The sequence below is a fragment of the Xenopus tropicalis genome, chromosome 5 (genome assembly GCF_000004195.4).
Source record: "Xenopus tropicalis strain Nigerian chromosome 5, UCB_Xtro_10.0, whole genome shotgun sequence".
In the NCBI taxonomy this organism is placed as follows: domain Eukaryota; kingdom Metazoa; phylum Chordata; class Amphibia; order Anura; family Pipidae; genus Xenopus; species Xenopus tropicalis.
The window spans coordinates 53,382,825-53,400,391 of NC_030681.2; the positions used below are offsets into that span (position 1 = coordinate 53,382,825).

The 17,567-nt window shown below is 39.3% G+C and overlaps 2 protein-coding genes across 5 annotated transcripts in view; one reads left to right on the plus strand and one right to left on the minus strand.

The window, feature by feature from the left end:
- The window catches only part of scaf8 (SR-related CTD associated factor 8), a 100,682-nt gene extending 87,722 nt beyond the window's left edge, over nucleotides 1-12,960 (plus strand). Inside the window, exons 20-23 of one of the 4 annotated variants that reach the window (XR_208642.3) lie at nucleotides 6,824-6,933; nucleotides 9,492-9,611; nucleotides 11,417-11,632; nucleotides 12,147-12,960. The gene's annotated coding sequence lies outside the window, so the exon portion shown is untranslated. Of the gene's footprint in view, nucleotides 1-6,823; nucleotides 6,934-9,491; nucleotides 9,612-11,416; nucleotides 12,092-12,146 lie in introns of those variants that run through there. The other 3 variants (XR_004222838.1, XR_004222837.1, XM_031903015.1) reach the window with 3 other exon arrangements.
- Nucleotides 12,961-16,566: 3,606 nt separating this feature from the next.
- agpat4 (1-acylglycerol-3-phosphate O-acyltransferase 4) overlaps nucleotides 16,567-17,567 on the minus strand; it is a 49,370-nt gene continuing 48,369 nt past the window's right edge. The window contains 1 exon segment of the mRNA NM_001011265.1: nucleotides 16,567-16,941. Coding sequence (NP_001011265.1) covers nucleotides 16,850-16,941 — 92 coding nt within the window. The 3' untranslated portion in view covers nucleotides 16,567-16,849.

The window sequence follows — 17,567 nt, forward strand, 5'->3', positions numbered from 1 at the left end:
CGTTTTTCAGCCTAGTACTGGTGACGTAGCAAATCCCGTTTCCATGGTGCTAATAGTGCGAAATAGTAAAAAACGCCGCTAGGTCTGGCAGCTGCCTTTGTGTATACATAGGAATAGCTTGCTGTGCAAATACTGGCGTATTTCGGCAAACACTTGAAAAATCCGTGGTAAGGCGTTTTCTAGCGTATTTCCGCATTGTGTGGTTTGCTCTGAGTCTTTTCAAGTTATTTCTATGGATGATGATATCGTGCATTTTTCAGCCGCCGAGAGAATTAGAAAATACGCAGCGTAAAAACGCCACTTGTGGCATCAGCCTTAAGGAAGGTAGTTGATATGTTTGTGAAGATTCTCATCCATCCAGGTCATGGTAAATCTAGAAATAAGTCAAAGCAACTGGAATTGCTGTGTTTTTATTGAAGACATTTTGCCAGTCATTCTTAAACTAAACTCAAGGTTTGCAGTACAGTTTGTTTGCTATAAGTTTGCCAATGGTTTTAATACAGTGCCACATAAATATTTACTCGTTAAACTAAGGACAGTCTTGGAAATACTGTGATATGTAGTTACGTAGTTACATATGGGTTGAAAAAACCCCACAAAAGTCACATCACGTTCAAATCCTGCATATGAACCCCAGTGTATATATATACATACCTTTACAGACGTATTTAAGCACATTCATATCAAACCAACTGCAGGCTCATGTACAGGCATTAGTTAGTGGTGCATCTTCTTACTGCCACAAGCTTTTGTCTTGGTTGACTTGGAGTTGAGCATGAAAAGCAAGATATCTGCTTCTGTCAGTGGCAGTAATTACAGGCCTGGATTTGTGGTGAGGCCACAAAGGCCCAGGCCAAGGGCAGCCTAAATTTAGGGGCGGTACGCCCAGCCGCATGAAGATTTTGCTCCCATATGGAGCACAGTAAACGGGATGCGCAGAAAACTTCAGCATGTCCCATCCCCAGTGCTCTGTATGTGAGCTAAATGCATGTGATTGGGGGGGCAGGGGGAGCGGAGAAGGGGGCCGGCCTATGGGTGCCCTATAGTGAAATCAGATGCTGAGTAATTAGAATCCAATTACCAATCAAGTGGGAAATATAATTCATCCACTGAGTTGATGTATAAAGTAATGTAGCTGTCTGATGTATAGAGCTTGTACAGCTAAAAAGGCATGAGATTCAGTGTAGATAAAAGTTCAGCTATTTATATAGCACTTTACAGAGATTGTACAACATTCATATCATTCCCTGAACTGTTGGAGCTTACAATTTAAAGGTACAGTAAAACTAAAAAATTAAAGTGTTTTAAAGTACTTAAGACAGTGATCCCCAACCAGTGGTTTGTGAGCAACATGTTGCTCACCAACCCCTTGGATGTTGCTCTCAAGGGCTTCAAAGTAGGTGTTAATTTTTGAATTTCTGGTTTGGAGGCAAGGTTTAGCTGCATTAAACCCAGTGTAAAGCCAAAGAGAACCTTCTATAGGCTGCCAGTCCTCATAGGGACTACCAAATAGCCTATTATAGCTCTTATTTTCACCCCCCAGGAATTTTTTCCATGCTTGTGTTGCTCCCCAACACTTTTTCCATTTGAATGTGGCTCACAGGTATAAAAGGTTGGGGATCCCTGACTTAAGATATAATGTACTGCTGTCCTCCACTGATAAAACTGGTGTGTTTGTTTCATAAAACACTACTATAGTTTCTATGTATAAGCTGCTGTTTAATTACAGGGAAAGCCATTCAAGTTTGAATAGCTGCCCCCATACTACACAGCAGCTTTGTTTATATAAATTATAGTAGGGTTTCTGAGGCAAGCACACAACTTTTACCACTGCAAGGCAACAGTACAATATATTTTAATTACTTTCAAAAAATGTAATTTTGTTGGTATTACTGCTCCTTAAGGTTCTCATTGGATTTACACACACTATAGTCAAATGTATCAGGAACCAAATAACCAGTGTGTATGTTTTCGTAGTGTGTATGGAGGACACCTAGGCAAGAACTGGGAGAACATAAAAACTTGCAAATAGTGCTCTTGCTGGAATTAATGCTTATCTGTTATATTGTACTGTATTATCAGGGGAAATAGATCTTGGTCACAAACAAATAGGTTGGAATTACTGAACATTGAGGGGCCTGACCAAACCAAATGGAGACGCAACATGTAAAATTAAATTATATTTAAAGATGTCTAACAATCAGCACTGCGACGTGTGAGCTCTGAAAGCAACACAAGGCAACTGATAAAGAGGTTTAAGAGTTGGTGTCAGTATTGCGGGTGCCTCAAAGCAACCGGCATTGGCAGAGGGAAGCCATTGTCCCAAATTAAAATTATTAAACAGGGATATATAGACAGACACTTAACAGGATATTTGCTAAACATCACAGAAACTGCAGCCTCAAAACTTATTATGGAATTGAATTAGCACCTGGCTGGACATCCATCTGGAAAACACTTGTATCCAAGACCAATGCATACATACATACATACATACAGAAACACTAATACGTCCTAATGAGTCATTTCTTACATTTGGAGAACATTTGGTTACATTTGGAGAACCAAATGATTCTTTTAATTTACAATGTCTGTTGTGTTGTCAAATGCTAAATAGTGGTACATCCATTATGCTATGGGCACCTGCCCATCTTGTGGCCATCATATGGTTTTGGAACCAGGGGTACCCAAAAATTTAAACACCAAATTGAAGCTGAACACCTTCCATGGCTTCCTCAACCATCAGATCTAAATGCCACCAATCCCCAGGCATTGGAAGTTTTTCTTCTTGAATAATGGTGCAATATTCCATTACAATCAGATAAGGAAATATTCTAGCACACTGCCAAAGTAATTATTACTAGTGTAGTACATCAATCCTCTCCTAGATGTACCGCTGGTCTGGTGTGGAATGTCAAGGCCTGACGGCCTAAGTCGGGGTGTAAGTTCGGACCAAGGAGGAAGCTGTATACAGAGAGTCTGATATTTGAGGGGTCAAGAAGGCTCAAAGTTGTGTTCAGGCAAAAAAAAGTTGTGCCAGGTGGCAAACTGCGTGGTCAGGAACTGTGTAAGAAGTCAGGAATCAGAAGAACAAGATGAAATAGCATTTTAGACGCATCCAGGAATTCCACAAGGAATGACCGTTATTTGGGAATTGAAACCCGGTCTTTGGCACCTTTTTATTTTGAATTTTCCCGCCAAAGCGTGATGCAATGAGGTCACGCAGTGCCACATGCCAATGTGACGTTGCTGCTATGTTTGCCACCATCTTGTTTGAGAAGTGGTGCACTTCTAACCTGACATGGAATAACATAGTATTATGGAATGAGGGGAACACTGTTAATTAACTGTTATAGCTGCTTTGATTACATTTTATTGCTGACTGTCTGGCAATAGCATGTAATCATAGCAGTCAAACTACATTAACAATGCTCTCCTCATTCCCTTATACTGTGATCCCTGTGATTATACACAGTTCAGAACTTGTATGACAGCATTCCAAAAGCACTGAAGCTGTTCTTTACACAATCGGTGGCTCCTTAATATTACTCACAGTCATTATCAGCTATTATATGGAGACTTGCCTGCTCAGCATTTGGCTTCTGTAAGCAGTTTCTTCCCTCTTCCTCCTCAAGGCTACCACTGGTTCTGATTGGCCAAGGGATCTTCTTAATAACTTCTTCTAACACTCTGTGGCATATAAATGGAAGGTCCTCTAGTTGCAAACTGGTCATGTGCAGGACTAGCTAGAAAACAGTGAGACCTGTTATAGCTTGCTTCAACAATGATGGGCAGCCAGAGCTAGTTAGAATGGGCAGTTGTAGCCACATCAAGTAGATTAATGGGCAATTACCCTGATGAATGTGTCACCACCAAGTATCAGGCTTGTTAAATGCAAAACTGGAGCAATACACACACAAATACAAGCAGTTGCATTTTCCTATTCATCAGAATTAATCTTGCTGATCAGCAGGCATTTAGAAAAATAATTTCCAGCACCAAAAAGATGGTGTTTTGCAAAAAGTAGTGATTGATTATAAACTGGCCACATATATTGTATCCATATCTTTGTACCTTATGTAAGAATGCAGAGTTGCACAGGCACATCACACACCTCTTCTGTGAAAGTTGGCAAGCTGGCGCGTGTGCAGGTAATTGTGGGTCTGAATTGGTTGTATGTTCAACACAATGAGTCATTACTAATGTGATAGGTTGCCTTTGTATTATTTGCAATTAAATATAGGGATCCAACGATTGCAATCCACCCCATTCTCTTCCTATTTACATTTTACAGTGTCTCAACTTTTTTGGAAACAGACTTTCAACCAATGTACCCTTATATTTTAGACTTGCATTTGGGAATATGTATATGCTAGTGGAGAAAGGTTTGTGACTTTTATTTTATTCTAAACAATCTAGATGGAATGAGAAATAGACTATTCTATAAAAGGCATCAAGAAACAGGGAAGAGGTCTGATCATAAAAGGTCTGGCAGAACTAGATGAGCACATAAGGGTTGTGACATACGGGGAGATTAGTTGTGCCGCGACAAATTTCCATTGTCACGGGAGATTAATCTCCCTGCAATGCCATCCCACCGACTAGAATGTAAATCGCCGGTGGGATGGCATACGTGGCACAGTGATTTGCCGAAGTTTCCTCTCAAGGCAACTTCGGCAAATCACGGCGTTGCGTATGCCATGCCACCAGCGATTTACATTCTAGCCATTGGGATGGCATTGCGGGGAGATTAGTCACCCGCAACAACAAAGATTTGTTGCGCATTGACTACTCTCCCCACATCCCTAAGGGTAAAGACACACAGAGCTACTAGTAGCAGCTACTTGTCGTGGCTACTAAAATAGACAATGCTGATCATTTACTGATAATTGTCTCTGCATGTGTTTTAGCAAAGGCAATTCTGAGTATTGTCTATGGCAGGGTATTTTCTGGGGTTTAGTAGCCATGACAAGTAGCTTCTACTAAGTAGCTCTGTGTGTCTTCACTCTAAGGGTCAGTAGCCTGTGTAACCGAAGACTGATTGCATCAGCTGAATGCTGAATGAGTGCAAACATAAGAAATTGTTGACTAACAGTGCAGAGAAGGCTTTGGGAAGCAGTGCTAAAGGGACATGTAGCAGCACAGAAATCTCCTCTAAAGCAAAAAAACAAATTAAGAGGCTTGAAATTTGGCCTCAAAAATACAAGAACTGGACTTCTGTAGAATAGAAAATGGTGTTGTGGACTGCTGGGTCCAAGTATTGAAATTTTGGGGTCATAACTTTGAGTTTTTGTATGTTGTCAAATGAGTGAGAGATTGAAATCTCAGTGTTACACGGAGAATAAGGAGTTAAGCATAGAGGAGGTAGTCATTTTTGGGGATGTTTAGCAGGAACCTGCATAGAGTGACTAGATTGTTGAATTACAGGAGCTACCACAGTATTGTTTAAGGCTATTCTATACCCTCTGGTGTAAAACTTACTGGGCAAAAGGATAAAGATCCTAAGCATACTGTTTGAACTATCTGAAAGGAAAGCTGAAAGTATTGACATGGCCTGCTCAATCATCCAACCTTATAGCACTCAGCTTGGGGTTGGGAGGAACTGGATAGAAAGGTCAGGGCTAAACAGCCAATGATTGCAAATCATCTCTGGGCACTTCTGAAGCAGCGTTGGGGAGAACTTTCAGACAAATACTTTGAGTGCTTGCTCAATAGAATGCCCAGAGTGTGTTCTGCTGAGTTTAACTTTTTGTTTGTGATGTTTGTCATTTTGTTGATATTTTTTTAGAAATAGCATTGCCATCCTATAACTGTCTGCTTTGTATGAGGCGCCGATAAGTGATAGGTGCTCTAACTGTAATAACACATGATATGCTTGACTGGCAATGCATTTATTAGATTTGCAAATATATTATTAGAAATTTACATTGCACGTGATAGTATTTCTGGAGGGGTGTTATGAACATATGACTACAAGTCCAATGAGCAAAGTTCAATTTTGAGTGCAACTGCCCTGCTTTTTTAACACAGCGTTTCCCCCCACCAAAAAAGCACCAAAGCAGCAAAATGAACACAATTACACTCGCACTTCAGTGCAAATCAGATGCAATTGTGCTAAAGGCTTTCAAAGTGGGCTGGGCCTATTGACACAGGATGCTGAGGAAACCCCAGAGCTACTGCTAGTGTGGATGTACCTGTAGCTCTGGGGTCCCTCTGTACCAATTGGTGCAGAAGCACTCGGTTCAGAAAGAAGGCAGTGACAAGGAAAATGCAAAGAGTGCATTTGATGCAATGGACTGTGCTGATATTTGTGCAAACACAACTATGGTTGCAGTTGTAAATGACCCTATGGGGGGATGACAGCTGATCAACTTTTTCCTGTTACTGAGCCACTAACAGTTCCTCATGTATTGTAAAAGGGAGTATCTGGCACTACAGGTGTATATCAAACCCTGGTGCACAGTAAAATCCAACTCTAAATTGCCTGAGAATATGACTATGTACATTATAGTAAAATGTAATGTCATGGTGTACTCCTTTAAATCGTGCCCTCTTAACACTGAAAAGGTGCGGCTTTGCTCTTAAAGCTACAGTGACGCCAATTTAAAATTAGTAGCCCTTGGGATACTGCAGAATGAAAGTGTTTGTTTCTATTTCTCTGAGCTTAAAGGTGTGCATGTGTTTCCTTCAGGTCATTATAGAGATGAGGGGCCTGTACAGGGATAAATCCATTTTTACTGATGTTACCTTTGTGTTTATAGAGAAATAGGGCAGTGTATCATTCTTTGTATTAATTCTAATTGGCTTTATTATTCTATTGCAGCTGGTAATGAGCATCCTGAAATGTTTGGAGGTTGAGAGACAAAGAAGTGAGGCTGCAGTGTCATGTGACGTGAACTTACATTTCCAGTTGACTGACAATATAGTGTGCAGGTAAAAATTCAGTTGCATCATTTTTTAATAATAAATTGTGCCCAGTTCCATCTGTGTTAAATGGTATCACATACTCTATAAAATGGTATCACATACTCTATAAAATGGTATCACATACTCTATAAAATGGTATCACATACTCTATAAAATGGTATCACATACTCTATCAAATGGTATCACATACTATACTTTCTGGAATGTAAACATGTAAAATTGAATGTAAATATGTTATTCTCAGCACTTTTGCACCGCCTTTTGTTCTTTTCAACCAGCCTCAGTCGGCAGAAAATGAAGTCATCGAATAATAAAGTCTTGTGCTCAGAAAGTGGACAGTTCTTTTTTTTTTAATAATGCAAATTTATTTGAAATAACCGAAACAGCGCTTGACAATGTCATTCCTTTACAGCAAAATTGTATAATATGGCATTTACATTTTGCTATGTACTTGCATGTCATACTACAAAGTAATGTACTTGCTTTATGAATTATTAAAAGAAAACATAGGAAAAAAAGAATATACAGGTATGGGATCCGTTATCCGGAAACCCGTTCTCCAGAAAGTTTCAAATTACAGAATGATTGTCTCCCATAGACTCCATTATAAGCAAATAATTCTAATTTTTTAAAATGATTTCCTTATTTTATGTAATAATAAAACAGAACCTTGTACTTGATCCAAACTAAGATATAATCAATCCTTATTGGAGGCAAAAACAATCCTATTGGGTTTATTCAATATCTAAATGATCTTTTAGCAGACTTAAGGTATGGAGATCCAAATTATGGAAAGATCCCTTATCCAGAAAACCCCAGGTCCCGAGCATTCTGGATAATAGGTCCCATACCTGTACTAACATACAAAAAAGTATGCAGTCAGTACAGATTGATAATGTTTCTCAACATCATCTGCATTGCCAGTGTCTTTTCTTAAGGGATCAATACTAGGGGTGTCAGAGAGGGGGGTCTTCTATTAGGAATGTCTAACTGGACAGTTCTAAGCAGAACACAGTTTTCTTCTTGCTAACTTAAAGAGGGAGAAATAGAAATGCATATCTTTAGTTGATGGATATAAGACGTTTTCCAAATATTATTAATTTAAAATTCTGTATTGTTCCTGAAATTATCATGTTACTCTTCACTATCTCCCCCCTCCCCCACCACCATCTGTCTTCATTTTCTCTAATGCAGGAGTCAGTATCAGAGTTTGACTGACAGCTAACTTACTCCTAGGGGCACATTTACAAAAGCACGAACGCTCCGAGCGTATTTTCGCCGATTTTTTCGGGCGTCCGCACAACTTTTTCGTACAGCGCACAACTTTTTCATACGGTGCACGACTTTTTCGGACGTTTGCACGAAAAATCGGAAAGGTTTTACCGTTGTTTACAATTGTTCGGTACGAAAATTTTGTGACTTTCAGATCGCCAATACGATATTATCCAATTACTGTATATACTCGAGTATAAGCCTAGTTTTTCAGCACCCAAAATGTGCTGAAAAAGTGACCCTCGGCTTATACTCGAGTCGGGTGCCATGGGTCCCTCCAGACTAGCACCTTCTGTCCTTTGTGTGCAAATTAGGCCACCCGCAACCAGACCCTACTCTAGCTGCCAGTTTGCCAATGCACAATGAGCGTGGGGTAGTACTCATTGTTTTGTTCTCCGCTTACAGAGCTAGTTTACTGTTTTTCTTTGAAATAAATATTTAAAAACATATGCCCCACTTATGCCTCAATTAATGTAATTTTATTGGTATTTATTTTGATTATTGAAACTTAGCAGTAGCTGCTGCATTTCCCACCCTAGGCTTATACTCGAGTCAATAAGTTTTTCCAGTTTTCTTTGGTAAAATTAGGTACCTCGGCTTATATTCGGATCGGCTTATACTCGAGTATATACGGTAATACGATTTTTTCGTAAGCATTTTCGTGATATTTGTGATCTTCCGAAATCTTCGTTTCCAATACGATTTATTCCCATTCGTGATTCGGATTCGTGGATTAGTAAATGTGCCCCCTAGTATAGTGTTTAGGCCACAGGAGCACACACAAATACGCCAATGATGTATAAGAGCTGTCGGTCTGATGTCTGCGGCCAGTTGACAGCTGAACAGCAGGCGGCATGTTTTTTTTTTCTGGTAACTACTCAAGATGAGATTTTTGGGGCTAATTTACTCCTGACACCTGAGCAGTAACCCCTGGCAACCAGTTAAATATTTGCATCCATTGTTTTTCTTGCAGCTGGATAAACAAAGCTAATCACTGATTGGGTGTCACAAGATTCTGCCCATGTGAAAATTTCCCCGTGTTAGTAAATGAGCCTCATTGTGTGTTGCCCTGACAGATTTTGATATCTTAAACTCTACTTGGTACCAAATTTTGAGTATGCAGAAATCTACAGCATAAGTAAATTGTTGGCGACAAAGTACGTTACTGGCAACCAGATTCACCAAAGAAGAACTCTGCAGTTCTGTTTAATTTTAAGGAGTATTAGAGTTCTCTGTGAAAATGTGGCAAAATGTCAGTTCAGCCTTTGTTAAAGCTGTCCCTTTGTCCATAGGACTTGTATAGTGTACAGAACTCCTTACCAGAAGGCACAAGTTTGAGTGGCAGAGGAAGAAGGCTGGCAGTGAAGAGCCAATGGTGATTGGAAAAGACACTGACTGAGGAAAAGAGACAGGTACTGACCTTGAGGTTGGGGCTTCTAACAACATAACATAGAGATAGACATTCTCTAGAACATTACCGTTCAATGCATATTTTACTGAAGGCGGCATCTCACAAGCTATATATTTTCAGACATTTTGATAAAAGCCAAATATTCCTGTTTGCCTCTGTCTGGATCAGCTAGAAGCTAGATAGCAATTATTTTAACAAAAGGTCTTAGGGGTGTACCAAGGGGGGTTATGGGATGTTTGGCTTAAAGCAAAATTGTTTCCTCTGCCATTGGTACTGGCTAATATTAGTGCACACAGTCAATAACAATAGCACTCCGGTTGGGGGAGATAATAGCATTTAAACCACCCCCCTCCCATAAGCCCTGGGCTACCCATACTGAGAGGGAGCGCCCATGGGCAGCCATGTTGGTTGGAGTGCATGCTCATAATAAGCATATAGGGATGATAGGTGCCTTTAAAGGGACAGTAACACCAAAAAATGAAAGTAACTACAATCTAATATACTGTTTTCCTGCTCTGATACAACTGGTGTATTTTCTTTAGAAACATTACTATAGTTAAGTAAACAAAGTTGCTGTATAGCAGCCATTCAAAGGAGAAAAGGCACAGGTTATTTAGCAGATAACAGATAAAACACCATTGTATTGTACAGAGCTTATCTGCTACGTAACCAGTGCCTTTTCTCCTTTTTTCCAGCTAGAATGGCTGCCCCCATGGCTACAGAGCTGGGTATTTATATAAACTATAGTAATGTTTCTGAGGCAGGCACACAACTTTTACCAGTGCAGGGCAACAGTACATTGTATTATAATTACTTTAAAACAGGCCTCTCTTGTTTAACGAATATAACCTTCTGTTTTAACAGTTTTTTTCATTATTTTGTCAAACATTGTTTTAAATCAAAAAGTAAACAGGAGACAGGTCAGGTGATTTTGTGTTTTAATGGAGGCAACTCCATTTTCGTAACCATGGCCAATTGCTGCATTTTGACCAATGTAAAGACAGTATCTTTCATTATAAATAACGCTTAAACCTTACAAATAATAACAAACTATTTGCTATTATGCCTTGCATTAACAAGAGTCAACCCTTTAATAATGAATTACCTGTAGCAAAGTAGAGCAGAGTGCAGCACTAAAACTATAGGTGCAGCCAACTGTAATGCACTCTGAATAATCTTTTTTACATTTTAAACAATGACAACAATGTAAGTGTGCTAATAAATATGCTTTAAATTACTGTTGATGTAATGTGATTAATTAGACATATTTTACTGCCACATTAATGGGTGGATATGCTTCTTAAAAACTTATAAACTTTAGTGAGTGAAATTCTATGAGGAAACTGACAGCACCATACTACCACAGTTCAATCCATTCAGTCACAATGAAACCTTACACTCTGGCAACAGAATCATAATCAAATATATCTAAAACAAATGTTTCCAAACAATCTGCTTCCATCATATAAATACAGAAAATAATGTATATAAAAGGAAACAAAACCACTGCCATAAGAATATTAAATAAACATTAATCATAAAAATATGCCCAATAGATAACAGTAATTGTTACATACAGCAGTAACTTTGTAACATAGAAACCATGAGAGGAGTCTCAGTAGGAGAGAGCGACAGACAGCTGTGAGAGAGAGAACGTAAGTGTGCATTAGTATTTCAAGTCCAAACCAATGGCAAGATGAGGGAGTAGGGAGGAGGAAAATGATGAAGAAATGTAAAGTTCTCCAGTGTAGTAAACTGGGCATTGTTACTTGAGACAGTAACCCACAGGGGGGAAATTTTATGCAGGAGGACCAGAGCCCAGCCCGGAAAGCAGGAGGTAGCCACTGCAGTCAGCAGAGTATTGTTCCAAAGGAGATCAGTTGTCAACCGCTAGAAAAGGCTAGAAATTAGGAAAAGGGTAAGTCTCAGGATTAGAGTCACCAATATAAAAAGAACTGGAAGAATTCATTGGCCTGAAAGTGGTAGAAGGGATTCATCAGCACACGGACACTGATCTAGAAGGTGGGTTTACAATTGTCTTTTCATTTTCCACATTTTTACTCAGTACTATAACAGCTGCTTCAGTGGACTCCCTCTTCCAGCCAGCTTATTGCTTGCCGACTAGCATGTCCACATCAGCAGCCTCCTCCCCGAACACCTGTGCTTGTTATGGCTACTGATGCACTGCTTGTGCCTGCCTTGTCTGCTTGCTCTTCCATTTCATGTGTCTTCTAGTTTGCAAGCATGATGGGAGAGGTTTTTCAGCTCAGTGTGTCAATGAATGTATTTGTGTTGTCTAAGTTTGTAAAAATGTGTATGTGTTGTGTATGTTTTGTAAAAAGAGAGTGTGTGTGTGTCAGTGTGTGCAATTGTGCTGTATATGCTTATAGGAGTAAGGGTGTATGTAAGTACATACATGAGTGTGTATATTTGTGCTGTGTATGTGTTATAGTAATTGTGTGTGTTTAGGTTGTGTGTGTGTGTAAATTAATATTCTATTATATGTCTAATTTTGAAAATATTTTTTTTAAAATAGATGTTTGAAACTCATTATGAAACAATATGCTTCAGGATCAAATGCACTTGCATATTCCTTTGAATGGACCCCTGCAATAGACTGTAGAGTCCAAAGGAGACGTTTAGGACAGTTTGCAAGAACTCCTGGATACTCCTGGTATAGTCATGAAACCTCTGACCAAAATACAGAATTCTTACATTTAGCCAAGTCTGACTTGAAAGTTGAAAAAAAGGAAAGATTACATTGGAAAGATTAAATAGACTGATGGATGTTTGGAGGGAAACTTCACAGCAAACTGTATCAGCATATTCTTATTCTAATGAATATTATTCAAATGTTTTTAAATCTAATTTTATTCTTATTTTTTGTACATTTCACTAGATTTTTCAATTTCTAAATGTATAATTTGCTTTATATCTTTCTATTCTGAATTTATTGTACTTTGTAAAACAAAAGGTCTGCATTTGATTGTTCCTACTTTCAAATGGTGATGATGTTAAAAATATAGAACTTTGACCTTTTGTTGTTATGGTGAAGATCTGTGTTTCTAGTGGAAGTTGATTATACCTTGAAAATAACCTGATTTTAAACACATTACTAAAGGGAATTATATATATATATATATATATATATATATTTATATTTTATTTAAATTAAATGTATTTTCCCAAATTAATGAATCTGGCTAAAAAAAAAATGCCCTCAGGCCTACTTCATATTCTGAAACTGAGCAGCAGGTGGCGCTGTTGTAGCAAAATGCATTCATAGTAACAGTACTTTAACCCTTTATATCTTGTAATAAAATAAATAATAAATGTAAATTGCAAAAGCACTCTTATCAGATTTACGGCCATTTTTTTTTACAGTTTGCACCCTACTATACATGTCAAATTAATTGCTAAGGGTTTCTGCGCTCCAAAATGTGTCCCATCCTTACCTGCACAAGTTAGGGAGCAGCTGAGGCTGTAGTCTGTATGGCTGATGCCACACGGGCATATTCTCGGCAAGCCGAAAAACTCTAGCCGAGAATACGTCCCGCTACTGTACACTTACCATACCTTGTGCCTGCACCTGAATGAATGAAATACGCTCGGGTGCAGCCTAAGCGTATTTCATTCATTCGGGTGCAGGCACAGGTAGGAGTGAATGGCACTAGGCATCAGCCTATAGCAGCACTAAAGAGAGTAGCTCTGTGTTTGCACCTAAAATCAGGTCTGTGCATAATGACTGCAAAATCAGTAAGAGCCAAACGTGGAGAATAAATGGAAAGATCAGGAAAATATTCAGTGTTTCCACTTAATAGTTTATTACAGTAACATAACTATGGAGGAAGCAGATGCCATGGGGTGGGGGACAAGGGGCCCGGACCACAGGGTCTGCTTCCTCTATAGTTTTTAGAAATCCCCCGGCTGGGGACACAAGCAGGCGAGTGAAGGGAGAGCCGGGGGGCTGCTGTGCGCAGTACATTTTGTGGGGTCCCAGTTCACTATTGTTGCGCCTTTGGCTTATCATTTTATATAAAACAAGGGATGATTAATTATGGAGTATGGGTTTTGCTTTGTGGATTAATAATTGTATCCTTGTAATGCTTCTGCTGAATCTGCTGTTTGTGGCACAAATGTCATTTCCTTTATAAATGCTCCACGTTTGCCCCCAAAAGCAAGGTCACACTAAATTTAATTATTATTATTGCTCATTTAGCCCCAATTTCCCTTCCTGTCATTATGCAGACAAATTCAGGACACAATGCCACACATATGAAATCCCAACTGAGCAACACCCTTAACTATCTACTAAATGAATAAACAAGTTAGTGAATATAGATGAACTTCAATAAGTAATAATACATAAAATGAATAAATGGACTAATAATGCTAATAGTAAAAGTATAAAAGCACAGACTCATGCTTAAAGGCCCCTTTACATCCTTTCCCTTGTTCTACCATTTAATGATGGGCTGTGTGCTCCCTCAGAGATCACATGACCAGAAATAATGCAGCTCTAACTGTAACAGGAAGAAGTGTGGAAACAAAAGGCAGAACTCTGTTCATTAATTGTCTGATGTGGCCTAGCATGTATGTGTGCCTTGGCTTGTTGTGTGCCCTGTGAATCCCAGGAGGTGGCCCTTAATTTTTAAAATAGCAATTTTCTATTTAGGATTACCCAACAGCACATACTACTAAAAAAGTATATTTTTATGAAAATGGTTTATTTAGATGAAGCAGGGTTTTACATATGAGCTGGTTTATGCAATATATTTTTATTGTTTGGGGGTATTGTTTCCTTTTAATAAGGTTTCTGGTTGCAAATCTACCAGGCTCCACTTTATTTTCACTACATGTAGCTACTTGCTTTTAATCTAGATTTAGGAAGTGCCATCCAAAATCACTTTCGAGTCTTTTGCTGATGCTTCTCCGATTAAACACCCAGTGGTGTGAAATACATTATAAGGTAGAAGCTTAGGGATTATGGAACACTAAGGGGCTGATTTACTAACCCACGAATCCGACCCGAATTGGAAAAGTTCCGACTTGAAAACGAATATTTTGCGACTTTTTCGTATGTTTTGCGATTTTTTCGGATTCTGTACGAATTTTTCGGATCCAATACGATTTTTGCGTAAAAACGCGAGTTTTTCGTATCCATTACGAAAGTTGCGTAAAAAGTTGCGCATTTTGCGTAGCGTTAAAACTTACGCGAAAAGTTGCGCATTTTTCGCGTAAGTTTTAACGCTACGCAAAATGCGCAACTTTTTACGCAACTTTCGTAATGGATAGGAAAACTCGCGTTTTTACGCAAAAATCGTATTGGATCCGAAAAATTCATACAGAATCCGAAAAAATCGCAAAACATACGAAAAAATCGCAAAGTACCGATCATTACGAAAAAAACGCAATCGGACTCCATTCGACCCGTTCGTGGGTAAGTAAATCAGCCCCTAAGACATCTCTGTCATATGGTACGGTAGGAATTTCTGTTTATACTTTGTTAACACCCAATAAATATTTTTGTTAAGTATTCTATTTTGAGATATATTCAGGGCCTTAGCAGTAGCCCACACACATAATTGATTTCTCCTATCTTGCCATTTAATCTGAATGCTTGGCAGTCTGCAGACATTACTGTAATAAGCAGAGCCAATGCAAGTGAGCATTCCTCTTCCTTCTGTCTTCAAAATCCAACACATGCACAGTTGAGCAGGCAGGATGATTGAAGAAGGAACGCTCGCCTGCATACACCCCGGCTGGTGCAGTTTTCTCCTAACAGGTAAAAGATTAAAGTGCCTAACATTTTGGCACCCCCCAGTGATTTAGCCGTTTCTTCACCTTTAAAGCAGTGTTTTTCAACCTTTTTTGGGCAAAGGCACACTTGTTTCATGAAAAAAATCACGAGGCACACCACCATTAGAAAATGTTAAAAAATTTAACTCTGTGCCCAGCAGCAGTGCCCCCCTAGTACATTGGTGCCCAGCAGCAGTGCCCCCTAGTACATTGGTGCCAAGAGCAGTGCCCCCCTAGTACATTGGTGCCCAGCAGCAGTGCCCCCCTAGTACATTGGTGCCAAGAGCAGTGCCCCCCTAGTACATTGGTGCCCTGCCTACGGCACACCAGGCAACATCTCGCGGCACACTAGTGTGCCGCGGAACAGTGGTTGAAAAACGCTGCTTTAAAGGACCTATCATTCTAGATCAGGGATCCCCAACCTTTTTTACCCGTGAGCCACATTGAAATGTAAAACGAGTTGCAGAGCAACACAAGCACGAAACATGTTCCTGGGGTGCTAAATAAGGACAGTTATTGCCTATTTGGCAGCCCCTATGTGAACTGGAAGCCTACAGGATGTTCTGTTTGGCAGTATATCTGGTTTTTATACAACCAAAACATGCCTACAAGTCAAGAATGAAAAAATATGCACCTACTTTGAGGCCACTGAGAGCAACATCCAAGGGGTTGGAGAGCAACATGTTGCTCACGAGCCACTGGTTGGGGACCACTGTTCTAGATTATAAGCATCGTTTGTTTAATCGTAAGAGAGAGTCCATTTGGGCCTCCCCAAATTTACAATTAAGCTTTACAATTGAGGCCGGCCTAACATTTTTCTCATCAAAGCCCCATTTGCAACACTTGAACTGTTGGGCATTGCCCATTTAAACATTACAGTGGAAGTTAGAGATACACGTGCCAGCTAGCATCAATTTTTCATTTTTGCATTTTCTTAACTGGATAAAAGCCATATGCAGAACAATTAAAATGTAAGGTATTACAAATTTAGGAAAGGTTCTATGTAGAAGTAGAAGCAACTGTAAGCAGCAGTCTCCCTGGGTTCCACCAGATTTGCATGCAAATCACATGGATAGTTTTTATATTTCTTTGATGCTTGTGGTAAAAATTAACACAGACTAAATATGAATATAGGATAACTCAGGAAACCAGACTAGAAGGTTGAGGAATGGTTTATTTTGTACCAAGGCAAGTATCACAGACACAGGCAGTGGAAATGTTCTCCAGTGTTAAAGACTTCAACATTCATGAAACAGGAATTGTCGTACTTTTAAAAAAATAAAACAAAAAAAGATTGGCTAAAATTCTCGTTCTGGTTCCACAAGAGGATAGAATATAAAACGAGTCACTTCACTGTGATATGCACCTACAACGCACTCCCAATCTGAAGGGGTGATGCCAGCGTTAAGAAGGTTTGTTGTCTAAGAAGTCTCTGTTGCACTATTTCTGCTTCAGTTTGTTTTCACGGTTGCCGTAAGCGGAGCCTCTGTCAATTTCAGTGACTCTGATCATTCTCCGGGCTCCTACAGACACTGCCAAGAAATTCACAGAAAGGACAATTAGCAAGGGAGCAACTGGATTTCCTACTGTGCATTAGTCTTACTGAACTACTTCTGCTATAGAAGCAGAGCTACCTATAGAACTACCCACAGAGCAAGGGGCTCCTGGTTATCTGTTTCATAATGGCTAAGCCAAGCAGGCCTCACTGAAACCTGCAGGGGGCACTGTGTATCCCTGAAAGCTGCTGTCTGGGGTGCAGTATAGGGCAGCAAAACAGGGCCATAGCAACCACTTTCACTGAGCAGTAACGATTTTTTGCATGATGAAATATAATTCAAAGCAAATTTCCAGTTTAGATTCATTAAAGATTTTTCAGTGGTTAATAAAATAGCTTGTAAATGTAATTGCTATTGAAATCAGAGTTTGTTTATTCCTTTTCTGTTCTCTGCATCTGATTTAAACAGGAGTCAGGTTACTTCTAGGTTTCTAATCAGCTGGCTTAAAACAAGTTTTCAGGAGCGAAGAAAGTGCAAACAGCCAGGCACTGCTTTTATTAGCAATTACATTTACAAATAACTTGAAAAACCACAGATACATTAATTCATGTTAAAAGTTGCAATAAACAGTTCTTGGGTAAAGGACCCCTTTAAAGGAACAG